The sequence below is a fragment of the Pipistrellus kuhlii genome, unplaced genomic scaffold (genome assembly GCF_014108245.1).
Source record: "Pipistrellus kuhlii isolate mPipKuh1 unplaced genomic scaffold, mPipKuh1.p scaffold_m20_p_8, whole genome shotgun sequence".
Classification (NCBI taxonomy): domain Eukaryota; kingdom Metazoa; phylum Chordata; class Mammalia; order Chiroptera; family Vespertilionidae; genus Pipistrellus; species Pipistrellus kuhlii.
In genome coordinates, this window is record NW_023425584.1 from 58,922,347 (window position 1) to 58,950,165 (window position 27,819).

The window sequence follows — 27,819 nt, forward strand, 5'->3', positions numbered from 1 at the left end:
ACTGCTTGATCTTTTATTTTCCTTCAGCCTTTGAAACACTTCAGTTCTTAGATCAACCAAAAAGAATGGGGTCCTTGTGCCATAGTGTCCCATAGTGGATAAAGTCTAGGGGCATGGAGATTCCAAAAATTAAAAAAAAAAAAAAAATTATTTTTTAGTTTCTGCCTTTATCAGTAAAAAGCTCATACTCTAAGTTTATATTTAGAATTGCCCTATGCTATACAATATTTTAAAGGCATATAAATGTGTATTTTCATGTTTTAAACTCTATTTTAAGTGAAAATGTAAACAGCTTTGTAATTGAAACCAGAATCCATAAATGACTATGAGTGGCTACTTGTTGGACCTCAATTTTGCCTATATGTGTGTTAATTAACACAGCTTTTATGAACTAATGAGGTCTAGTTTCTGTTTGGTTCTATCAAATTACTTAAATAATATTAAACAGAGGTTCTCACATTACCAAATGGTTTGGTACCTTTACCTTTATTTTTATTATGTTCTTGTTTACCTGTAGGACTAATACAATTAAGAAGTGAAATGCATGATTGATTCCTGGCATTTTTCAGAGAGGGGGATTGAGGTAATAGGTAGGTAGGTAAAAATTTCTGGGTATATGAATAGAAGTCATGAGATAATATAAAAAAAGCTATCCTGTTTCTGTCAGGGAGTGAGAGCTCTAAGAGAAAACATCTGGAGCAAAAGAGGAAATGAAGTGAGTGATACGTTTGAAACTGTTAAAAACTGCTAAATTTTCTGGTAGCACAGGAACCTATTAAAGGCTATGGTAGGAATCCCGGCTATTAAAGCACCTTAAAGGGGTCATTTTAACAGGATAAGGAAAGAAATAAATACAGAGCAAGGGAAAATTTCAAAAGTGAGAAGAGGAAAATAAAACAAACCTAAGGCCAGAAAAACCCTGCCTAGGGATATTGCCCAGGAAGGCAGATTTAGCCAAGTGGGCATTAAGCCTAGTATTTCTTATTTCCCCTTTCTTGCTGCAAAAAATGAAGTAATCGTCTTAGCAGGACTTATAACAGTGATCAAATCACCTAACAATCTGAAATGTTTCCTTTCATGTGAAGATTTTTGTTTTGTTTTGTTTCTTGAGAAATTAGTTCTCTCTCTCTCTCTCTCTCTCTCTCTCTCTCTCTCTCTCTCTCTCATCAGGTTCAGTTCTCTATATAATCAGGTTCTGTGGGAAATAGAATCTCATATATAATATCATATATCCCATAAATCTCATATATCACATAAATCTTTTGTCATAGTGAAAAGAGTGAACATGAGAGTCAAAAAAGTTGTTTTCATACTTTTAACATGTGGTATGAATAGGATGACTTGCTTCTCCAATTTCTGATGTTCTAAATTTCCCACAGAAGGGGTTAAATTACTTTTCTTTTGTCAAGATTGGAAATCTCAGAGATAATATTCATGTCTATAGTTCACTAAATTTCCACTAAATGGTTTATTTTAGTCTCCACAGAATTCAGTTCTTTAGTGAAGATTGATTATTTCAGAATTATTAAGTAAACCTTTTTTTTTTTTTACCTGAATTTTCTAGAGGCACAAAGCACAAAATTCATGCAAGGGGTTTGACCCTTGCAACCCCGGCTGCCTTGTGGCTGACCCCGGCCCACTGGTCATTCCGGAAGGTCATTCTGCTCCGCTGTCTGGTCTAATTAGCATGTTAGCTCTTTATTTTATAGGATTGGGGTGACATTAGTTAATAAAATTATATAGGTTTCAGGTGTACAATTCTACAATATATAGAATTTTGTATATATTATATTATATATTGACCACCCAAATCAAGTCTCCTTACACACCATTTATTCCCTCTTTACCCTCTTCTAACTCTCCCACCATCTTTTTCTCTGGTAATCATCATATTATTGTCTGTGTCTATGAAATTCTATTGCTGTTTTGTGTTTTTGTTTTTTTCCTTAAATCCTTTTTAAAATAAATTGATACCAGTTTTGCCTAACTCTGTCTCTGGAGTGCATTTTTTTTTTAATTTATGTTTTTGAAATATTCTAGGAGATTGCAATAATTGCATAGATTGATAATGAATATCCTTAAAGTAAATATATACTTTCCTAATGGGTAACATAAAAATGAAAGGGATATAAGTATAATTTCACCCATTATACCTATACTATACTTTTAATATTCATACCCTAAATAGTGTATGTGTATGTGTATATGGATATATATATATATATATGTTATATATATATATATATATATATATATATTCCAAAGTTATATAAAAATATATGTGTGTATATTCTATATAGTGATCACTGAAGAAAAGGTAGAAAAGCATATGAAATATAAGTGAAATTCCTGTTAGTTGTTGGAGACAATATTATAACTTAAACACTATAGGTGAATGAAAAACTAGAAAGTTTAGAAAACTAAGAATTTTCATTAGATAATAAAAACTTCTTTAGTTTATTAAGCATCTTCTTTTATACCAGATCTCATTCTATTATTGCTTTTTTGAACCAATCTGATTGGCATTTTCTATAATAGTAAAAGCATAGTATGCTAATTAGACCAGATGTCTATCCAGATGACCTTCAGGACTAAGCCGGGGTTGCGAGGGAAGCATGGGTCCTGGGTGCCAGAGGGGAGCTGGTGCTGGAAGCTGGGAGAAGGAAGGCCAGTTTTGCATGAATTTCGTGCATCCGGCCTCAGTATTTGATAAGGGATAAGAGATATACTTCTTATTGGAAGAATCAGATAGAGGTTGTGTCAAATACATTCCGAAATGTGCTTCTGTGTTCTAACTTGTGACTTTTGAAGATGTTATTTGTGCTACATGGTGAACAAAAATGAAATTTTTTGAGTCTGTAGTAGCTGTAGGTCTCCCCCGTTTGCCAGTTGGCACTTTGGAAGAGTTTTGTGAAAATGACTTAGTTAGAAGGAGGTGTTAGAACATCTTCAGTAGAGGTGGAGGTGGAGTCACTTCCCTTAATGGGATTAAGGTTTTCCGAATCTTGGGCCTGTGTGGCCTTGCACAATACAGTATTGCACTGTGTAGGGCATTAGCTTAGCCACTCAACATTTTTGTTAGCATATGTTTGTTTGTTTTTTCATTTCATAATACATTGATATTTATAAGTTGGTTTTCATGCATCTTGCCTATAGATAGTTATGATAATTTGGGGGGAAAATAAAAGTTTCTAGAAAATACTATAGTGTGTAATATTCTAATAATATGTTCTGGGTATAAGGTGTGTATTTTTGACATAGCTAAACACACCAAAGGAAATGTTTTTGGTTCTCAAACCAGAAAAAAAAAATAGCTAGGAGTTTGACAAAAAACTTTCTATACTGTCTAGTTTATTCCTTTATGTTGTCAAAGAGGAACCTGAAGCCCAGAACCATTTCATATTGTGCCCTATTTCCTTAAAATAATCAGTTCATCAATAATCAGGTTCAAAATCTGTTCATCTATTTGTATTAGTTAAAGCACAAGTTTTTCAATCTGTTTTTACTGATATCAAAATGTTCAATAATGAATTATGCTGGAATGTCAAAAATATATATATATTTTTAATTGAGAGGATTTTTTTTTCAAACTGCATTTAGGAGAACTTATTTTCTTTAAAATAAATATTCAGTAAGTATAAATGCTCAAATATGGAGGGTTTTTTTTTTTTTTGTTTGTTTGTTTTAACAGTCGTATTTAAGAACCGTGCTTTAACTTCTCTGATATCCTGAACAGATTAACCTTTGCTTTTCACTTTGGTATATTCTTGAAACTCATTTAATCATTTTTACAGACATGATCACCAAAAGATAAATTTGTATATCTAAACAGATGAGCTCTTTAAAATGCCTTATGCTGGTGATCACCCATTTAAATATTTTATTTTAAAATCTTGCCTAAAGTTATGATAATGCTTTATAAGAATTACATGAATCCTGTCCATATTTTATTATCATACTACTTAAATGTTCCCTTAGCCTTAGATAAATCTATATCTAGAATACCTTAGTATTTGCAAATGTAGCAAGGATGCAGTAAAGATAAAAACAGGAAGAAGTTAATCTATAGCAAAATCCTTTAAATATATATATTTTTAAATATATTTTATTGATTTTTTACAAAGAACAAGAGAGAGGGATAGAGAGTTAGAAACATCAATAAGAGAGAAACATCGATCAGCTGCCTCCTGCACACCCCCTGCTAGGGATATGCCCCCAACAAAGGTACATGCCCTTGACCAGAATTGAACCTGAGACCCTTCAGTCCTCAGGCCGACACTCTATCCACTGAGCCAAACCGGATTCGACCCTTCAAAGATATCTTAATGAATGATGTCATGGCCTTTGATAAATATGTTTAGGCAATGACATTCAGCTATGTTCATACAATGTTCATACAGGAGCAGCAGCCTGTAGGGTGCCCTTCATTGGTGGTTATTGTGGGTTTCCTATGCCTGGAAGAGTTTTGGGGTTGGGTAGATGAGAGAGCATATTCACAACCCTTCCTTCTTAATCTTAAATTTGATGCCCTTAAAGTAAACATTGATATATACATTCCTATTTTAATATTCTTAGATATCCTAAGTTCAATGATTGGGATGCATTGGAGGAGGTCTTACCTTTTTGCTATACCCATCTACCTCTACTGGCACATTCTCTATTATTGTGTGTGTTTAAAGTAGAAGGGACAGTAACAAGATGATAATTTATGAGAGAAAAGTTTTGCTTTAGTCTGAGTAGAATGTTAATCTCACTTTTAAAATTTGCTCCCTCAACTATTTTTTTTCAATATTACTGTGGGTTCCCTTGTTGGCACATGTAATAAAGGTATACAAGGGTGGGCAAAAGTTGGTTAATAATCCTATATAATAAAAGGCTAGATGGCTTCATGGGTGTCATCACAAAATGGCTGCCACTAGATGGTCCTCAGAAGATGGCTGGCAGAAGAAAGCAGTTGTGGGCAATCAGGCTGGCAGGGGAGGGCAGTTGGGGGCAAGATCAGGTGACCAGCGGAGGACAGTTGGGGGCGATTGGGCTGACAGGAGAGGGTAGTTGGGGGTGACCAGGCCTGTAGGATAGGGCAGTTAGGGGCAAAAAGGCTGACAGGGGAGGCCAGTTGAGAGCAATTGGCTGGCAGGGGAAGGCAGTTAGGGATGATCCAGCCATAAGGGAAGGGCAGTTGGGGGTGATCAAGCTGGCAGGGGAAGGCAGTCGTAGGTAATCAGGCTGGCAGGCAGAAGCAGTTAGGGGCAATCAGGCAGGCAGACAGGTGAGTGGTTAGGAGCCAGTGGTCCTGGATTGTGAGAGGGATCCCAGTTTGGAGAGTGTGCAGGCCGGGCTGAGGGACAACCTCCTCCCCTGTGCATAAATTTCATGCACCAGGCCTCTAGTAATAAATATTAGAGTAAAAAAAATAATAATAATACATTAGAATAAACTGTTTCATGTATTTACAACTATAAACCTACTTTTGCCCACCCTGTACTATCAGTCATTCATATGAACTCATATTTATTACTTATTTAATGAGTTTATAATTAATATGCAATTAATAAGCAGTCACATGCCACAGAGCATCACACTAGGCAGGCCTAAACGTTAATGAGAATTTTTTGTAAAACTTAGAGTAGAGAAGAACATGAATACTATACCAGATCTCTTGGTTTTATTTAATTAATAGTACAATGATATGACATAGTGTTTCTATAAAAATGCATACCTACACACAAGTAGTAATAGACTGAGACTAGATCTACATTTCAATGATTGATCAGTCTTGGAAAAAAATGCTGTGCAAAATAATGCTTTTTATATATTAACTCAATAATCTCCACAACAATCACTAAGTTGAAACTATTAGTGTGCTTTTTTATAGGATATAAAATACTGACACAAAAATTAAGTACTCACTAATTTTACATTCTACTGATAAATTTATCTTCAACATGAAAGGAGAAACTATATATATAATTCTAGGCAGGTTAGATTTGAAACAGATACTCCCTCTCACGGAAGAGTGACTAAGAAGGCTGGGGGTATGCTGTGAGCCAAAAGTAGTAATCCACACAATGTTTCACTGTATCAAGGCCTTTGAGGTCCACTCTTACAGAATGGAATCTTCCATGGGTTGCATATGTGGTTGAAATAATAGCAATTATTTTAAAACAAACAAAACCACTTATTGAGAAACTTATTTGTTAAAGACTATTAAACCACGTTCAAACACAAGGCCCGCGGGCCAAATTCATCCCGCCAGGCCTTGCAATGTGGCCCGCACCGCGCTGTCATCACTGCACTCCACTGCGTTTCCATCACAATGACAGTTTATGACTGTTCAGTAAACCATTCGGCCCGCGATTTAGGCTGGATTATAGATTTTGACCCCTTCTCTGATTGAGTTCGACACCCCTATATTAAACACTTTATATTTATTCTCTTGTTTAATCCTTACAATGACTTTGAGAGAGTTAATGAGTATTTCTCTCATTTTAAAGAAGAAAATATAGAGAGTTTAAATCAGAATTCTCAACGGTAGATTATAAATAGTGACATATTGAGTTGGATGAGTCTTTGTTTTGTCCTATTTAACTATGAACAGCATTGTGTAATAGTTAGGAATATGAGCTCTGAAGTTTAAATAAAGCAAGATTCCTGTCCCAGCTCCATTTCTCTTAGCTGTAAAGACTTTTGCCTTGTTTCATTACTTCCCTGTACCTCAGTTTCCCCATCTGTAATCTATAATAATAAAAAGCATAATATGCAAATTGACCTAATGGCCAAACAGCAGAATGACCATCCAGCAACCTTCCAGAGGACCACACTATTACATGCCCTGACACCAGGCCAGCCAAGGCAGGTGCGATGTGATTGGTTGAGAGGCCCATTGTTGCCCCATGATTCTCTGCAGAGGGAGCCCCAAGCCAGGGTGATTGATGTGGGGGGCTCCATGATTAATTGCCCCAAAGAGGGGACCCAGGCCACTGGCCACCTCGGCAATTGATCGTGGGGGGGGGGGGGGTCCACAATCATCCCAAAGAGGGAGGCCCCGGCCACCACCCTCTGCGGGCTATCTATCTGGGGGTTCTGAGGAACTGAGGGTGTGTGATCGCAGATGCGGGCAGCCCCAGGCCAACCAGGTGCAGGCGGGGGGCAGGGGCAGGGCTTGGGCTGCAAGAACCGGGGCTGCTAAGCCAGCAGCGGGGGAAGGAAGTCCTACCCTTGCCAGAATTTCATGCATTGGGCCTCTCATCTTACCTAATAATAGACAAACATGTAATTGACCATACCTCCCCTACACCACCAGCCAATCAGGAGTGACATGCAAATTAATTCAACAAATATGGCGGTCAATTTGCATACACAGGCACTGAGTGATGGGGGCGGGATACCGTGTCATTGCCATGGCAACATGGGAAGATGGGGCCAGAGCCGAAAGAGGCAGCTTGGGGCCTGAGTGGAAAGGGGCTGGGCTGGAATGGAAAGGTGGTGCCAGTGCTGGCAGCCAGGACCAGGAAAGTCCATTTTAGCACAAATCTTTGTGCATTGGGCTTCTAGAATGTGTATAAAACAGTGGCTATGAAGAAGGTAGTGTTTGAAATTAAATCAATTAATAATTATAAAGCAATAATTATAAGTAGCATGCACTACATAATATTTGCTCTATTAGTATGATTATTATTTTGTACACACATTTTAGCAGCTTTGTTGGGATTGTTATAAAAAATTTGGTAAATCTTTGCTTTTTCGTCATTCAGTAATATCGTATGTTTTCCACATACAGTGTTTACATTTTAATGGTTAAATTTACTACTATGCATTTTTATAATTCTACTTTAAATGACGTTTTTCCTTCTTCAGTTTTTTGCTACAATGAAAAACAATTGGTATTTGTATATTGATTCTATATTTAGTCACTGTACTGAATTCTTTTCTGGTTCCAGACGGTTTTTAAAGTAAAAAACTTTGGAGTCATTTTTTTGTTCAAAACCCACATTAACTTGTATCAGGTTTACTTTCCAAATGTAAGCATGTGATCATTCCCTTTACCTACCCTACCAAAGGTAAAGTTAAAAACTTTGGAGTCGTGGCTAACAAGTGCAGCAGCAGTAGTGGGAGCCTCTCCCTACTCCACAATAGCACTAAGGATGTCCGATTGCTGGCTTAAGCCATCAGTCAGACATCCCCTGAGGGATCCCAGACTGTGAGAGGGCACAGGCCGGGCTGAGGGACACCCAGCCTCCGAGTGCATAATTTCTGTGCACTGGGGCCTCTAGTCTAAAATAATAATGTGCTAATTAGACCGCACAGCCAAATGACTTTCTGGAAGTCCTTCCAAACAACCTTCCAGATGAAGCAGGGGCTGTGAGGGCCCAGCCCCTTCCATGAATTGGGCCTCTGGTATTTTATAAAATACAAAATGTGTTCAATAACATCCATTTTCTATGATTTTTTGTGAGGGTTCAATGAGTTAATGTATACAAAGGAAGTAACAGTATAGTTATTTTAAAAATATATTTTATTGATTTTTTTACAGAGAGAAAAGGAGAGGGATAGAGGGCTAGAAACATCGATGAGAGAGAGACATCGACCAGCTGCCTCCTGCACACTCCCTACGGGGGATGTGCCCACAACCAATGTACATGCCCTTGACCAGAATCGAACCTGGGACCTTTCAGTCCGCCGGCCGATGCTCTATCCACTGAGCCAAACCGGTTTCAGTTAGTTATTATTTTTAAAACTTATTTTCAATGTAAGTTAAAACATGTATGAACACTTTGGTTCTGAGAAGGGATCTAAAACTTATGTTCTATATCTGAGGGGTCTTCTGCTAAACTGAAGGCTAAACCAATAAGCCCCGTAGAATAACTGTCATCTTACTAATGCCATTACTTTTCCCAACGAGCTCAGACTCCAGCTGACACTTGCAGAGCCAGGCCTTTTTAAGATCCACATCTACATGTTGGCAGGATTTCCCACTCCCGTCAGATTCCATAATTCATAGGGCAGATTTAATTGACAGAGTTTTATTTCGTATGAACTAGAAGCAGCCTGTTTTTTCAGGGTGGGTTTATTTTTGTTGAAGGAAGCTGGGTGTCTGACAATTCTGTTTACCAGTGAATTTATTTCTTTGGTATACTCCTTACAATCCTTAGGAGTAAGAAAGCAGTCCTCCTGGCCTCACAGCCTTTAACTTCCCACATGAGGATGAAAATTTCGTCTACAATACCAGACTTGTTTGTTAAACATAAAAGAACATAAATCCTCCTGGGTCCCCAGGGGTATGTTAGAGAAAGGGAGTGATCATTATAAACCACTTAGCACTGTGTGCTGTGTATCATGTTGCCGTGAGAAAGTGATGTTTGATTGGCTCATAAAATAGGTTTAGTAAATCCTTTAAATACTGATGTGAGCAATTGTGCATGCTGGAAATTAATACTTAAGAGTGTCTTATAAGATTACCATGTCTCCAGTACAGTCATCTGGGCATGTGCAGATTTCTGCTTTTAAGGATGAGTGTGTTTTGTCATTTACTTTTTATATGTCAAGTGGTTTTATGATCTCCCTTTCATTTGATAATGCCTATAGAATAATTTTATATCATTAGTTTCTGCCTTCATTTTCTTCTTTATGGTTTGGATTATTTTATGGTATATCAACCAACCAACTTTTGCACTGAATCCCAAATTCTGCAGTGGCATTTAATCAGAAAAATAAAAATAAGTACTTCAAATGGTGTCCTTTTTTCTCAAACAAGTTAAAAAGAAATATGTCAAGTGCCAATGGTTTTTGCTTTGTTCTTTTTTATTGTGTAGTTTCCATAACAACAATGAGGCTTGTGAATACTTCACAGGTAGATCTTCACTTGGTCCATTTTACATGATTTTGAATAAGATTTAAATTTTAAAAAGTTTTTTTTTCTGACTATATTCTTTAGCAAGAGGATTTACTGTTTTGATTAAGAAGGAAAACTTAACCTTAGTAAATAATGTATCATTAATAATTTTCAATTCCATAGACATCTAAACAATTATTGGGTATGATAACAAAAGTTAATGGTAGAATAAGTGGGTGATTGTTTTATACCACTTCTGAAAAAAATCTTAAAATGCCTAATTTACTAAAAAACAATTAGTAGTATATGTTAAGTTCTACTGTTTTATACACAAAGGATATATAATAGTACTCTTTTAGATATTCATTTCAGTTAACCTTCAGGGAATGAAAAACTGTAGATTCTTAAAGCACTATGATAAATGTTCATGCCAAACTTGTACAAGCATGTAAGAATTAATTGCCAGCTGTCTACCTGCAAATGCAGAAATTTCTACAAAGATTAGCGTGTGTGTTTTTTTAATGGCATCAAATTCAGCAAAAAATCTCCATGAAAATGTAACACTGTACGTGTCACTCTCTTATTTATTTGCAGGGCTTAATTTTTATATCAGTATATAAGTTAGATAAGGCAAGCCTTAAGAATTATTTGCTCCTTAATGAATTCTTATAATCTAGATATTTCTGTGTATGGTTAAAAAATGCCTTTTAAATATACTCCACTGAAATGGTTATGTAAGTGAGTTTCAGGTTTGTTCCAGATATTTTTTTCTCTTTAAGTGCTTCTATTAAAAAGATTATAGTAGTTATTTGGAAAATGGTGCAAAGGTACATTTTGTCATGATGTTTCTTGCCCAACCAGTTTATTGCATATGGCTTCACACTTGTCAGATCTTCTTTGTTTTTTCTTCATTGACCAGCTCACCTATGGTGGATAGTGTCCCTTAGTTCTGTGCCATTGCTCACAGGGACTTTTCTCTTGTTTCCCTGCAGCTCCTTTTCAGGATGTTTTTGTTAAAGGATCTTTTATTTCTACCCACACTTGAAATGTTTCCTGGCATTGCTCAAATATGTGATGATTTTATGTTCCTTCCTTATTGAAACCTGGCTGTGTCTCGTATGCTGCAAGGGTGACCAACTCAGCTGCCTATATAAACAATTAACATAAATTAATGCAGATCTGGGTGGTTGGGTTTTTTGTTTGTTTGATTGGTTGGTTTTTTTGTTTGTTTGTTTGTTTGTTTATAGCATCAAAAGTATATGGGTATTTTTTAAAATTATGCCAGGCCAGCATGGTTCAGTGGCTGCTTTCAAACTATGAACCAGGAAGTCATGGTTCAATTCCTGGTCAGGGCACAAGCCTGAATTGTGGGCTCGATCCACAGTGTGGGGCATGCAAGAGGCAGAGGCAGCTGATCAGTGATTCTCTCTCATCATTGATGTTTCTATCTCTTCCTCCTTTTCCCTTCCTGTCTCAAATCAATAATACATATTTAAAGCAATAAAAATGAGAAAAAGCACGTCCTATCTAATGGTATTTCCCCTTGGTCCCAGCCTGAGTTGGTATGGAGGAACGGAGGCTCAGTTGTCATTCTTTCATTATCCAAACACTGACACACTATTTACTGTGTGCCAGGCAGGTAGGTGCTAGGGATAAGAAGTAAATTAAACAAAGATAGCTCCTCTCCTGGAACTGACACCAATTCTGGATATTTGTGCCCTCATGGTCACCCTAGGGTTAATGATATTTACTATTACCAGATTTTCAAATTTAACAAAGATACAGATTTTTTTTTTTAGTGAAATTCTGTTTTTTAAAATGTTAACTTTTTTTTTAAAGCAACACTCCCTGTTGAAATTGTGTTTACCTGTCAGCAACAATAGCCTACGAAATAATATTTGAATATCTGACTTTGAAATACCTCCACAACTACACATATTTTTCCAGCTTGATCTCCATCTACTTCTTTGTTTTCCATCTATTCACAACTGATTGCGCCTGAACCCTTCTTTCTTCTATTACATCTTATGTATTGAACTTCTTGCTGGAATGCACTTCCGAATCCCCCCACCCCCCCCCTTTCTACCCCTAGTCAATCAGTACTCATTGATAGCCCAAATGTTTCTTTGTAAGCTGACCCTAATCTCACTGTATAGAATTACTCATTCTCTGCCAGTATTCCACAGTATTTCCTACATTCTCTCATTAGAGAGCTACCAAAATGTTTTATGGACCCTGAGCCCAAAGAAGCTATGATTTCATCTTTGTACCCTGAGAATCTAGCATAGCGCTTTATACCCGATCAGTGCTTCCTAAATCCTCATAGAATGATTGGCTGGGCCTGACATCTGGCTCTCTGCAAACCAGCAGTGGTGGTAACCTGCATCAGATAGGCACACAATTAACAGATACTCTATCAGTTAGAAGCTTTGCTTCACAAGTAAACAATCTTGATATAAAAATTATTTTTTGATTTAAAGTGGTAGTTATCAACTTCTGTACCAGATATAGTTGAAATAATTACTTAGGTCTTTGTACCCAACTCTTCTTACCCCTGACCCCACCCTCCCTGGCCCCATCATCACACACATACACTATAATTCCTGGAATGGCTATATTGGCTGCTAGAGCATGTGTAATTTATAATCCCAGACTTGTCACATGGCATAGCAGAAATAACCTCTTCCCTTTGTACTCTAGTTTTTTTTTTTATTTATTGCTTTCAAACTATCAAGGTATATTAAAAAGTAGGTGTCGGGTAAGAGGCAGCAATGCAGGATAGAGATGAGGAGCAAACTTTATTGAGAGGCAGCTGAGGAGTGGCAACAATGTTTGAGGCACTGCACGTGTATTGTCTCTTTCCTTTGTAAAAAAAAATTTCAGTAAGTTAGGTAGCATTATTTTTAATTTAAGGATGAAGAAAATGACACTGAAACAGGTGACATTATATACCATAAGAGAATTCTGAATACTTATTTCAGACAAGATGTATAAGTATTATTAATTCACTAGAGGCCTGATACATGGATTTGTACACCTGTAGGGTCTGTCAGCCTGGCCTGTGCCCTTTCACAATCTAGGGCCCATCAGGGGATGTCAGACTGCCAGTTTCAGCCTGATCCCTGCAGGCCAGGAGAAGGGATCCCACTAGTGCACAAATTTGCACACCGGGCCACTAGTATGCAAATAAGACCTTTGGTTAATCTCTTCCCGTCTTCCCCCCTCCCCTCTTCGCTCTGAGATTCATCAGTCTGTCCCATGTTTCCATGCCTGTGCATTGAGCACCCTTGTGGTCAGTGTGCAATCATAGTTACCGATCAAACGGTTGCTTAGGCTTATATATATATAGATTATAAACAATGTCCAACAGTTTTCTTCTTCTGTAAATTCAATACTGCACAAAATATATTATTTTTACTTGTATAGTAGCTACTGAATTTAGTCTTCTTAAACAAATTACCAATAGGTTTTCAACCATGTCAGACTTCCCTTTTAACAGAAGTTTTGTAATGTCCTGTTTAGTATTCTGAAGTGCAATTCATATAAGCAATTACCTATTTATCCTTTGTTGGGCCACTTACAGCAAGCAACCAATAAATGTTTCTCTTTATATCAATGTTTCTCTCATTCTCTCTCCCTTTCTCTCTCTAAAATCAATTTAAAAAGTCCTCAGTGGAGAAAATATTGATCCACATCTACCTATATATCTATATCTGTACTATATAAATATGGATATAGATGTAGATACATACAAATATGGATAAGTCTAATTGTATTAATTGTGATGCAAATAGTTATATGCAATGTACCCATTACTGACATGTTTTTCCAAAATAGTAAGTAACTATTGGTAAAGTTCCAAAGTATTGAAACTTTCTTCTACTTATTTGATAGTTGAATTTCTGGAGACTTGGCTTAAACTAAAACTGGAAAACATATTTATGTTTATATGTAAGATAATATTAGATTCTATACTCAGATGAACAACAGCAGTAATGTCATCTAAGAAATATTCAGTGAACTCCTTGAAAAGCATGAAGGTAGTGGGGCAAATACTGATTTTCAGGACTTTTCGTGGTGAACATCCATGAACCTTGCCCACTACAATTATTGAAACAACCTAAAATGCCTTTAAAAAGTTCTGAAACATTCACTAAAAGGGCAATGCTGCTTTCAATGATTACTGCTGCTCCAAACCTTCCAAACCAAATACTCTATCATGTGTTTTATTAAAAAATTGACCATATCTTATGTTTAAGACTCTGTGTGTAATGCATTGTAAAATAAAAATATGTCAGTACTGATTCCTTTTTTTCCAAGGATTTAACAGTATAAGAAAGAAGATGGATTACTTGCATATATGTATATACATATATTGAAAATATTTTATATCAAAAATATAAAGATGACGGTAAGCTGAGAACGCCCAGAAAGGTTTCACAAAGATAGTACAGTACAAAGTGAGGTTTGAAAGATGTTTATGTAACAGCGATTTTCAACTGCTGTGCCACAATAATTTTAGAATATACACTACCTGACTATTTAGTAATAGACACTGACCTCTTTTCTCTTAGACTGTCAAATAAAAAAAATGACAACAACCAACACGACGATAGCATTCTAGTGGGAATGAATCAAGATTATACCTTTTGTTTTTGTCATATTGGAAAAATACATATTTCTGGTGTGCTACAGAATTTTAGTAATCAGTTTGTGTATGCCATGAGATGAAAAGGGTTGAACAATGCTGGTCTATAATAAAGGTCCCATCACATTGCATCACAGATGAGTAAAGGGAGCCAAGGAGCCTAACTAGCATGAATGAGTTACTGTCAGAAAGTAATGGGCAGTAACAGCAGGAATTAAGATTGGAATAAGGCTGTCAGGTCCAAATGGAAATTAAATTGAATAATTCATGAATTGAATGTCAGAGATGGTTTCTTCATACAAAATATTTAAGGTTTGAGATGGTTATTTAGTGAATTTGGAGTTCACTAATAATAAAATGAGAGGGCTTAGAATAAGGGACTCATATTTCTTTAATTTGGCATGCATTTTTAGTGTCTCCTTTCTTTGGAATATTTGATTCTTTTACCCAGTTAAATCTGGGATGAACTCATACCTGGGGCCTGTAGGTTTACTGCTCCTCGGACATGAATTGCCATATTGACAGATCATGATATTGTGTCTTTTCCGTCATTCTCTTTGCAGGTATGATTTTGTAGAAGTTGAGGACCCCAGTGACGGAACTATATTAGGGCGCTGGTGTGGTTCTGGGACTGTGCCAGGAAAACAGAATTCTAAAGGAAATCAAATCAGGATACGATTTGTATCTGATGAATATTTTCCTTCTGAACCGGGGTTCTGCATCCACTACAACATTGTCATGCCCGTAAGTACGAATCAGAGATCTGCTTATTTAATTAGCTCAGTTACTTGTTTGCTTTCTTTTTTCTTTTAAACTGGAGAACACAAAAACTTTTCTCTGGCTTAATTTTTATTTTAATAAATGTCACTCTAGTTATCACAACTTGAATTTCATCACAGTAAATCATCAGCCACGTTAAATACTTTTTTCAATAAATGAAGCAAAATGTGTTTTGTACAACATTTAGACAATTGTGACAAACCCATTACACTTAATTCACTGTCTGGTATTTCAGTGTTGATGAGAAATTAGTAGGATCAGTAGAATTTTCTCTTGAACAAAATAAGAAATTTAGTGTATTTATTATCCTTATCACTTAAGGATCAACATCACATTTTGGATTATAGAAATTCTTCCTGAATTAATTTTAAATATGGTCATCCTATCTAATAAAAGAGTAATATGCAAATTGACCATCACTCTAACACACAAGATGGCTGCCCCATTTGAACATAAGATGGCCACCACAAGATGGCCAAGAGGGGAGGGTAGTTGGGAGGGACCATGCCTGCAAGGGAGTGCAGTTGTGGGCAATCAGGCCAGCAGGGGAGGGCAATTCCCCACTTGGTACTGACCTATTACCAGAGATTTGCTGTGCCTAACACCGGGAATAGCCTGCATTCGAGAGACTTTAGATGAAACATGTAGCACTGATTATGTCATTAAAATTCAATTCAATGCATATGCAAATAGTTATTAAAATAGCTTGATAAATTGTATATATGGAATTTGGTGGGATGAGAATTGACATTCTCTTGGTATCTATGGAAACATGTTTGGCATGGCAACTAAGTTGACTTGTGATGGGCTGCAGGAAATGGAGTTTTTTGGAGAAATAGCATAGGGGATCTTATATAAATGTGCCTTATGCCTAGGAAAACAAGAGAACATGATGGTAGGGTCCTACATTGCCTAATAAGTGTGACTTGGTGACTTTAATTTTCCATATTTTTTTCTGGAGTGATTATTGACATATGAATTTTACAATTTTATAAGCTTTCATTCTTTTGGGTTTAAACTGACTTTGACAATTTATTGGCCATTTCCTCGCCTATTCTTTGTATTGGTTCCATATATCCATCCATCATCCCACACAGTTGCAGTCATTCTACAGACAATAACTGCCCACAGAAAGAGCAAGATTTGATGAGCAAAATTTTGGAAAGTAACTTTGCTATTAAGCCTTGCAGAGTGTTTTGAGTTATTATTGTGGATTGGTAAATGATGCTCCTTCCTCTACCCACTCCCCACAATAGTATTACTAGCTGGGCAGCAATCCATCAGTCTTATCTGTGTAGCAATGAATGAAAGCCTAAGGGAAGAAAGTTTGCCTTTGGAGAAGAGACTTAAAAGTTCTTGTGTCATTTGCTCAGGGGCAAGTTCCCCTTCAAGCCCCCTCCCTCCACCCATCATCTCGGATTCTTTTTTTTTTTTTTTTTATGTGCCAAGGATGAACTTCAAACTTAGCACACCAGAGGCAATGGTCTCAATGCAAATCCACTACTGGGACCTTCAGAGCCAATGGCCAACAATGCTCTCTTACCCTGCTAATGATAAAACTGATATGATATTAACTGCACATCCTTATTGGACTATTAACTTCCTGCTTTTAGTCTTGTTATTAAATGCTTAGTACAATGCCAGACACATTGCAGCTGCTCATTCATGTCTCATGGACATTCAGCTGTTTTCCTTAGAGCTGTCTAAACTCAAGAGGGGCTGCACTCACTTCACATTCATTCTTACCTTTGTAGCTGTTGCACAGTAGTGATGATGCATAAACTAGAAAACTGAAGAACCACATGTTCTCCAGGTCCTGATATATTAGGCTCTATTACCAAGAACACAATCTTGCCCTACTTAAAGAACTGAATTATTTTTGTTTTATTTTGTTTTGATGAGGAGTGAAACATCTAGATATTAGGCTACTTAAAAAAAATTAATGCATACTTAGGACATTATAACTATTAATGTGTATAGTCATCTTTACCTGCAGTTATAATTAATTTAATACATATTTTGTGCCTATTTTTATACACATAAATATGTTCGTGTTCTGTTACCTTTTTTTTCTGGGATAATTATGGAGAAAGTTGATTTTACTATTTCTTATATTTTACAAGGAAAGAAGATAGCTCTGCAGCTTTCTTTGGAATCATAAATGGATATTTGATACTAGTCAATCTTTAAGGCTCGGTGGTTCTAATTACCGTACATTAGTTAAAATTCTCAGAAACAGTTATTGCCACACATGTTGCCATTAAAAATTATGTTTACCTTCATAAAAATGATTTACCCTTTTCCCCTCAACTAATGAATGAGAGAAAGCATGTAGTTAAATATAGGATTATTTAGTATTTTGAAAAAAGTGATGCAAACTTAATATTGGAAGATTGTTTATATATTTCACACATAATATACTTTCCTCTGTAATGATATTATTTCAGTATCAGTTCCTTGATTCCCATATACCTTAGAATAAGATATAAAAATTGTATCCTTCAATTTTACTATTTTAGGTTGATATTACAGGCTTAGTTTTATTTTAGAAAAATCTTTAGCATATAGTGTTTATGTGAAATTATAGCTAGTTTTTGGTAGCTTAAAAATAGCTCCAGAATTACTACATAAATTTAAAATTTTAACATTTTAGTCTATTTTCAATAATTATTTATAGAAATACATATATATATATTCCACAGTCGTGCCCCATTAATACATAATGAAAAATAAATCCATGTAAGTTGATGTCAAGTGATAAATATTCAGCTTTTATGATTGTGCATAAGGAGTTAATAATGTCTTTGATTTTTTTTTTTCTTCTTCATGCTAAAAGAGAAAAAAGAAAGGCCTGGTAGATTAGCAGTGAGAGATTGTTTGGGAAGAAATGAAGCAAAACTGAAATAAAACAGTGCAAGCTTGTTTCTGTTGGAGGCCACACACATTGAGAGCCCAGCAGATCTCTTAGAAAGAAAAGAAAATTTCTTGTTTAATTTTGGAGTAATTTATAATAGATTGTGTATGTTTTACTCTGTGTACTGTAGCATAAGCACCATTATTTAAGAATGTTAAGAAACCTGCAAAGGCTGAAAAAATAATATTTTTTCTTCTAGTATCAAAACACCTTATTAAAAGTCTTATTTAAAAAAAACTCTCAGCCTTAAGATAAAAAATATCGCATATTTTTTGTCAGACCAATACTTCAAAAACAATGCCTATTTTTTAAACAAAATGTACATATATAATTCTGGATATTTTAGTAGTTTTATTATTTGTATATAGAACTATTCTTCTTGAGTACAATATTACTTGTAATAATACATCTTTTTAAATGGTTATATGATTTGAAGATTTTCTCTTTCTCTCTCCAATCTGGTTAACATTTTGAAGGATGATGATTAAACTACCACTAATTTCTTTTTAAATGGGTTATTTAATATTATCCTTTTAAAGAGTTTTAATCAGAAGTAATAACATAATATTTTTAACAATTTACTTATTATTACTTTCCATTTAGTGAATGGATCAGTTAAGATTAAGGACAACAGATGTTATAGCTACCATACCAACTGATCCCATCTATTTCTATCTTTTCTTTATTGCCTGAAAAGGGGAGTGTAAGGTGATGAATGAACTGAAGACTAATTCACACCAATCCAGTGAAACTCATCTTCTTTTAAATTGCTGCCAAATTTGTTCCATTATTTTTATAATTTTCTTTTTAATATGTATAAACAGTGACACATTGGGTATTGCATAATTTTAATTATTGTTAGTAAAAGTGTTTATATATTTAACCTATAAGGAGATGAAATGATACTAGAGGATATTAAGTATGGTAGCTACTCTATAACCCCAAATATACATTTTCCTTGATAGTGATTTTGTAAGTGACATGGCCAGAGTGAAGGCAGTGCCCAGGCAGTGCGCACTGCGTAGGAGTGTATGGTTTCTGTGGGTGAGGCTTACAAGGACACTTGATGCCTGAGGTGCCATTAAGGAATGCATGACTGATTGCCAAAGTAGTTATTAATTATGCAGGATACAGAGAACAAAGCAGCTCAGTGAATATAGAAGTTGGGGGAAGAAAAGAGGAGGGAGGATATTTTTTTCCATCCCTTCGAGTGTTTGCCAGGTCATTTTACTGCTAATATCATGTAAAGAAAAGTCTTCACTGAAGGCCAAGTTTGCTTTTATGTTCAAGTTAAAAAAAATTCCAACTAATGCTAACACAAGGCATCAAATTTATTAGTTTACTTTCTTAGGGGAAGAAAAAAAGTGGCATGTCTGCAGTAAAAATACCAAGAGCAATACTAAAACACTAATCCAATGGGGGGAGAGGGGAAAACAGTGTCAAAATGTCCTCAAGATGTTTAAAAATTATAAATTTTCATAACCAATTGCACAGCATTGCTCTATTACGACACTAAACTGATTTTAGCAAGTGACAATTTAGGTCTAAACCTTTAAAAATAAATTTTTATTTATCTTGAAAAAAATTAAGAGAAAAATTGGTTCTTGGGATTTTTTTGTAGTGTTGTAGGATGGAAAAATATTTCAAGTACTGTATGTCTATAGTCTGAAATACTTCAAATTACTAGATTTTTATTTAAACACACAATGTACTTATATATTTATTCTGGAAGTCTTGAGGTGACATTATTTTATTACATCAAAGAAATTATATAATTGCTGCAGAAACTAAACTCTTAGTGGGGAAGAGATGTTTAATCTATTTTCCACCTGACTTCTAACCCATGGACATATTGCTCTCTTTCATGTCAAGCCCATCGTCTCTCTTCCATTTCTCAGGAATCTTTTTGTTTCAGTTAATCCCTAGCTTTCTAAAAAAGAATTTCAGATGCCATGATTTGCTGTTAGAAATAAAAAGACAGTTGGTATTATCGCTGGAATGGTAAAAGGCAGTCAGACCACTTTAAGTTGATATACACAGAGGTTGTAAATAATAATATAAAATAATTGAAAGCTTGACATTTGACTAATTTATATTTTATATCTGGAGCCACAATGATTTATAACTTAGAGATAATATGGCAGCTAAAGCCAATTTAAAGAATTGTTCTCCAGGTATAAATTCATTGCAATTTAAAATGATAAAATAATAATTTCCCTTCAGTATCCCCATCCATATTTTTGTTAATTCTTTCAACATTTACTGAAGGATATTTGATGAGCCAGGTTTTTGTGACCCTAAGCCTTTAAGAACTTACCTTGTTTTGGAGAAAAAAAGAATATACATACATATATAAATACAGTCTGTGGATAAGTATCATATAAGTGGTTTGGAAAGATTTTGAAAAGGAAGCAAGGCCATTGTTAAGAGCAGAAAGAGGTCATAACTTTTAGATTAAAGAAAAAAACAAGCTATCAAACAAACAAAAGCCCTGGGAGTTACCTCAGATAAATTTGATATCAAATATGTTATAAAAATCTCTCAAGAGCTTATTAAAAATGCATATTATCAGATGGCAGAGACTATGATTCTCTTGGTCTGGAGTAGTGCCCAGTTATCTGCATTTCATCAAACGTTCTTGGAGATGCTGATACAGAACGTTCCTACACTGAATTAGAATTTGCTCTAAACTATAAACCGAGCAAGATGCAGAGAGTTTTACTACAAGATGTTGGAGAAATATTTTTCATATTCAAACAAACATGAATACTTTATGGAACAGATTGGAGTCTCTGTGTGCATATTTAACAGCTAACATACCCATGTGTTCTCTATTTTTCAGGATTGCAAAAGAATGGGATTTTCTCATAGAATCAGATGGATAGATATCAAGTTTTAGTACTTGCATTTATTGTACCGTCTTTTCTAAGCTATATATTAAAGCCAATCAATTTTGTCAACTGTCAGTATCCCTTACCCATGGAACTAGGATAAATGACAATCTGCCTTCTTGTCTAGTTCAAAGCCAAGATGGCCTGATAATCCCCAGATGGCGTGGTTCCAGCACTGAGGCACAGTTCTAGACTAGCTATTCATTCCTTCTTCAGCGTGATAAGACACTGTTACCCAAACGAGACAATCCCGACCATCATTCTCCCCATACTATTTTTTTTTACCTGTAAATTTAATTTTTGTCAGAGTTGTAATTGCACATAGTTTAAAAGGCCAGTATTTCTTAGGCTTACGAAAAACAGCATTTGCTCATATTCCCCTCCCCAAATGATTTTCCTGCTCCTTGGAGGAAAGCACTTCCAATTCTGTTGACTGATTCTCTCAGACTTGGCCTCTATATCTTCAGATAACATGTTTTGGCTGCTACTTCTTGATTCTTTGATTTTAAAATTACTACACACTCTGAAAGGAGAGGCTTTCACTTTCTTTCATCCTCCATTTTTTTTTTATCACACCAGTCAACACTGCCCATCACCTCATCCTCTGTTAGATCCTAATTATAACAAGACCCAAGTTCATGGTGGCCATACAATGGGTCATTGCTCACAGCTGACCCGTGAAGTATACGATGACTGCATTTCCTTTCCTGACCTGTTTTGTTTTGTTTTCCCTAGTGATGTGTGTGTTTTGTTGTTGTTGGCTTTGTTTTATGTTTATGCATTTATAAATATTTATCACTGATGCAGTCCTGTTCCTCAGATTGTGTGAAACACCTCTCAAAACAGGTTTTCTAATAATTTCATCTTCACCAGAAATTTCTGGTGAAACAATCTGGTCAACTTTAGACTGATTGCCCTGGACCTGCTGCACAGCTGTCATCCTTGGGATCTCCATCTGCCCTTATCCTTAGAATCTCCTTTGCAGTTTTCTTTTATTTCATCTCTTTTTGGTAGATTTTTGGATTTCCTCTCTCTTCATTTACTTTCTTGTTTGGAAAGAAAGTAAAATCCCCCAAAACTCACTGAAATAAAGGAACATCAGAGATTAAAAAAAAAAAAAAATTGTGACCTTGCATAACTAAAAATACTTTTATTTAAACCCTGAAATGTCAATGTATACTGGCCAAGTCCACTGGCCACTTAAAAGCTGACTGATCATTCTCTGCATATGGATGGGCCTTGCTGACAATGGTCTTTACTGTGTCGTGAGTAGACTGGGTCAATTCCTTCAAAAACCACACCCTGATTTCCTTAATCTCTTTTCTAGGAGCATAGTCCTGGCTGCCAGTTCTCTAAAATGAGATCTGAGTGGGTTAGGATTGAGAGTCTCAGCATCTATACTAATTCTATACTAATAAAAGAATAATATGCTAATTAGGCCAGATATTCTGGACATCCTTCCAGACAAAGCCATGGTGGCAAGGGCCAAGGTAGGGGTGGTCAAGGGGCAATCAGGCAGGCAGGCAGAGCAATTAGGAGCAATTAGGCCCACAGGGGAAAGCCATTACACATGTGTCAAACACAAGGCCCTCGGGCCAAATCCGTCCCGCCAGGCCTTGCAATGTGGCCCGCACCACGCTGTCATCACTGCACTCGCTGCGTTTCCATCACAATGACAGTTTATGACTGTTCAGTAAACCATTCGGCCCGCGATTTAGGCTGGATTTTAGATTTTGACCCCTTCTCTGATTGAGTTCGACACCCCTACATTAGGAGCAATCAGGCCAGCAGGGGAGAGCAGTTAGGGGCAATCAGGTAGGCAGGCAGGCAGAGGTTGTTAGAGGCGATCAAGAAGGCAGGCAGAGTGGTTAGGGGCAATCAGGCAGGTAAGCAGGTGAGCAGTTTGGAGCCAGCAGTCCCATAGTGCTAGGGGGATGTCTGACTGCTGGTTTAGGCCCGATCCCACAGGTTTAGGCCCAATCCCACAGATTTAGGCCTGATCCCACAGGTCTAGGCCATAGGGATCAGGCCTAAACCAGCAGTCAGAAGTTCCCCGAGGGATCCCAGATTGGAGAGGGTGAAGGCCGGCTAAAGGACCCCCCTCCCCACATCATGCATGAATTTCATTCACTGGGCCTCTAGTTAAATCTCCATCTCCTCCATACCCCATATTCAGGATAATTATCACCACTTCCAACTCACTTGGCTGCCATAGTCCTTAAATCTTCAGTTTTATCCTGTTTAGAGAAGAAATCTGAATAATCCAAAATAAATCTGTCTTTTGCCACAGTGGGAAATAGATTCAGGTGTCTGACCTCTTCATAATTTTCAACTTGTCCCATTGTCAATCCCACTTGCATAGATGCCTGACGCCACCAGATCCCAAAGCTTCTTGGTTGTTCTTTCATGTAAATCAGGTTGCTTCTTGGCTTTGCCCCTGCTGAACTTTCAGGTCCACTGATGCAATGACGACATACCCACCTGCTTTTCATTTTCCAAAATGTTATCGCTGTTGTCTCCCTTCCAATTTTCTTTGGCCTTAAAGGACTGTGCATTTTTAAAAATATATTTTTAGAATCAATCATTTTTGGAGAACAGAGCTAAAATGACCACCTTTGTGTGCCTCCCCCCTCCCCCCCGTCTTTATTCATATAGCAGTGTCCTTATTAAATGCTGGGTTTATATTTGATTTCAAAAGTATGCAGATACTTTGCATAACAATTGAGTCATAATACAGTTTCCCCCTCATCCACCAGAGCTAATTCCCAGACCCCAGTGGATACCTGAAACCACTAGTACAGAGCCCTATATACTATGTGTTTTCTGATATGTACATATCCATGATACACTTTAATTTTAGAACTTAGGCACAGTAAGAGATTAGCAACAATCCTATATAATAAAAGGCTAATATGCAAATTGACTAAACAGCAGAACAACTGGTTGCTATGACGCACACTGACCACCAAAGGGAAGATGCTCAATGAAGGAGCTATCTCATGGTGGTCAGTGCGCAGCCACAGGGGGAGCACTGCTCAGCCAGAAGCCCTGAGCTGGGCTCATGGCTGGCAAGTGTAGTAGCAGAGGTGGGAGTCTCTCCCACCTCAATTGCAGCACTAAGGATATCTGACTGCCAGCATAAGCCTGTTCCCCATGAGCCTAAGTCATAAGTCAGACATCCCCTGAGGATTACTGGACTGTGAGAGGGCGCAGGCTGGGCTGAGGGACACACACACACACACACATACACACACACACACACACACACCCCTGCCCAAGTGCATGAATTTTGTGCACCAGGCCTCTAGTAACTAATAATAAAACAGAACATTTATAACTTATTGTAATAAAAGTTATGTGGATGCCATCTCTCCTTTCTCCCTCAAAATATTGTACTGTATGTACAGCATGGATACTGGACAAAGAGATAATTCACATCTCAGGCAGAATGGCAGGAGATTTCATCATGAGACTCACAACAGCACACAATATAAAACTTATGAATTGTTTGTTTCTGGAATTTTCCAATTAATGTTTTCTGGACCATGGTTGATGGCAAGTAACCAAGAGCACTATGAGATAAACTGTTGATAAGTGGAAACTACTGTCCATGCCAGGTTCATGCTCTGATTGGCATTCAGGAATGACTCTCCAGATCTTCCCACGCCAGATGAAATAGGCCCCTAGAAAAGTTGCTTTGTGTCATTATGCTAATGCTATGCTTTCTTTACAAATATTAGAGAGATAGGACTAAATATTGATTTGCTACTTAACATATCCTAAACTCTGTTTTTATATATCTAGTAGTACCCATGGACATCAGTCATACATTTGAGAAAATTATATCCTCATACAGAGTCTCCAGATGCCCATTACTGAGTAATGCTATTGGTTTATTTGAATGCTTTGAACATTAAAACTATAGCTTTCAAAATTTTACCTATCTCTTTAACTAAGGTGACATTACTTGGACTATTATTTAAGATTACTTTGAAATCAGATGAATCTGATTTTATCTATAAGCGTCCATTTTTATATCTTTTGACAGTCTTAGAATAAAAGTGAATGGTAAGTGCAATTAGTGTTAGGTATTTCTGAAGAGGCTACTTTCTGAAAGTCAAGGATATTCTAGACATCTTTTAGAAAGGAAGTGCTTGCTGATACAAACTTGGAAATAGGTGAGTCAGGCAGAATAGAAGGAACATAAATTAAAAGATGTGCTAAACTTGATGGGTGCCTCTATGTCATTGCTCCCCCATAATGAAATATTATCATCATTTTACATGGTAAAACTCAGAGAAGGTCACATTCCTAGAAGTGAGGATATTAATTAGTGTTTTTCTAATTCTACTTAATGCCAGGCTGCCTCTGAACTAGTGTGGGACATATATTATACTATAATACAAAGATCATTGAGGAAGGGAAGGCAAATATAAGACTTTTTATCATCACCTGTTTTCCCTTTTAAAACACTAACGTGTTATTTCTGTTGATTGTGGTATCATAGATAAGAAACTTTGAGAAGCTGGTGAACTAAATTAGGGTTTACCCCCCCCCCTTTTTTTGGTAAGTAATAGTGGTAATAAATATTGAGGGCTCAATTGTACTTTGTCCACACAATTACCTTTAAAATGCAAACAAGAAATAAGCTCCTCCAAAAGTCACTTTCAAAATAAACACAATGTTAAAAAAGTAAGAATTCATATGGAGTCAATATTTCATTATCAAATGCCATCACAATTAAAACATTACCCTGTTACTTGTGAGGATCCTAGCCATCTTTTCAGCTTCAAAAATTTTTTCATATTGTGTCATTAAGGAAAGTTGGATAAAATTTATACAAAAGATAGGAAAATAAAATGGAAAGGAGACTTAATTGGAAATCTATAAAGCACTTAATGCATCACGCTGCAATACCCAAAGCCCATAGCATGTTTGGTTTGAAATTATGCAGTTTGGGCACTGCTTCTGAAATATAATAGGCATTTGGTATTATTGAAAGTGAATGAAAGCCCAGCTGCGATGGCTCAGTAGTTGAACATTGGCCTATGAACTAGGAGATTGTGGTTCGATTCCCAGTCAGGGAATATGCTGGTTTCAGGCTCAATCCCTAATTGGGGGCATGCTCCCCCCTCCCCCCCACACACACACTCAATGATTTGCTCTCATCATTGATATTTATATCTTTCTCTCTTCCTCTCTAAAATCAGTAAAAATATGTTTAAAAAAAGTAAAGTGAATGGAACAAGAAACACAAATCTAAGGAGGATATACATGGAATGCCATCCCACAGGTGTTTGCAGGGCGACTGCCTGTAGGCTACCAAAGGCCTCCTGAACTCCGGGAGGAAATTCCTGCACCAGGTTGTCTTCTTGTCATGGCTCCAGGCCAAAGGTCCCTTCTGCCTAGGTGTTTCTACTCCAGCTGAGTAAAGCCAGCTTTTGTTTAAATGTGAATCAAAGCCATTATGGAAATACCTGCCTAGTACCTTCTTTGCAAATAGTTATTCAGAAGAGGGATTAAAGCTGTCATTTTAGCCTTACAAGACTCTATGAATTATTTTAAGTACATCCAAAGTAGGTTTGCTTAAGAAAGCCAGGGTTTATATTAAAACATTTTCCCCCCTTTGGAAGGATAATAGGAAAGCATTGAAGTGGCAATTATCTAAGGCTCTAAAATAAAATCTGAGATAGGAAATGGAAATAAGCGTGCGTAGCTTCCAGCTAGCCTATGCAGTCAGTGTCAACCTCCTCTGAGATTCTACTTTTCAACTTTTACAGCATTGCTGAAGAGGAAATGCTTCTTTCCAGAAGAATAGCATTCTGATATGGTTGAAAAATAAATAAATAAAGGCACCTTCCTTCTGGGTGTAAGTTGATGAAATAGCACTGAATGTAATTAGTTGTTTTAGGTTAAGACATGTGGAAGACAGTGACTTGGAGGAACGGAGAGACACTGCATGTCAAAACTTGACTTCCAATACCTGAGGGGAAGCGGGTCTTAAAACATGACACATCCTTTGGATGAGACTCTTTAGATGTCATCTCACATAATCTGGCACAAATATTTGCCTTTCTTTTGGGGATTTGGTGAGTGATGCTTTCAGGGATTCTAATTCCATTACTGATGAAATAAAAAGAACGCCAGTGTCTAGTAGCATACAGTGTTTGGTTTTAAGGTCAGCCTGCCTTTCAGACTGGGTCTTTGGCAGGGTATCGACTTCTCTCTGAATTTCATGTTTACATGCTGCTTAGTCACCTTATAGAACTTCCCCAAAGTCTAGTGGTTGATGCCTACATGTCAAGAGGGGTACATGTGACTAAAGTGTGTCATTGTGGCCATGCCTATTCATACGGGTGCATTCTTAACTGCATACTAAAGTCTGTTACCCTAAATCTTGGGGTCACACTTTTCATTTATCTGCAGGTTATGTTTTCTCTTCCATAGAATTCCTAATTACATAAAAGTCTGTTTCCTCTGGCTCGCCATAGTGTTTATTTGGCATGAATGGCCTGGCATAATTCCATGTCACTGAGCAATTTGAGGGTGCTAAATCATTAAAAGGACACTTGGTCTTTGGATAAGATCTTGGGCCTTCTGTTGTGGTCCCCTTTGCATTTGGTTTCCACTTTCTTATTTATATTGCAAGATTGGGGCAAGATGCAGTTTACTTTAAGTAAATATTCAGTTATTTGTCTTTGAGATGTATGTAATTTTGTACTTTAACTGTAAGTTGACCAAAAATAATGAGCTT

The 27,819-nt window shown here is 36.6% G+C and overlaps 1 protein-coding gene across 3 annotated transcripts in view; it reads left to right on the forward strand.

Moving 5' to 3' along the window:
• Positions 1 to 27,819, forward strand: part of PDGFC (platelet derived growth factor C) — a 171,772-nt gene that overhangs the window by 105,804 nt on the left and 38,149 nt on the right. For all 3 annotated transcript variants that reach the window (XM_045576256.1, XM_036423746.2, XM_045576257.1), the window contains one exon: positions 15,044 to 15,224. In XM_045576256.1, the coding sequence (XP_045432212.1) occupies positions 15,044 to 15,224 (181 nt within the window). The remainder of the gene's footprint in view (positions 1 to 15,043; positions 15,225 to 27,819) is intronic.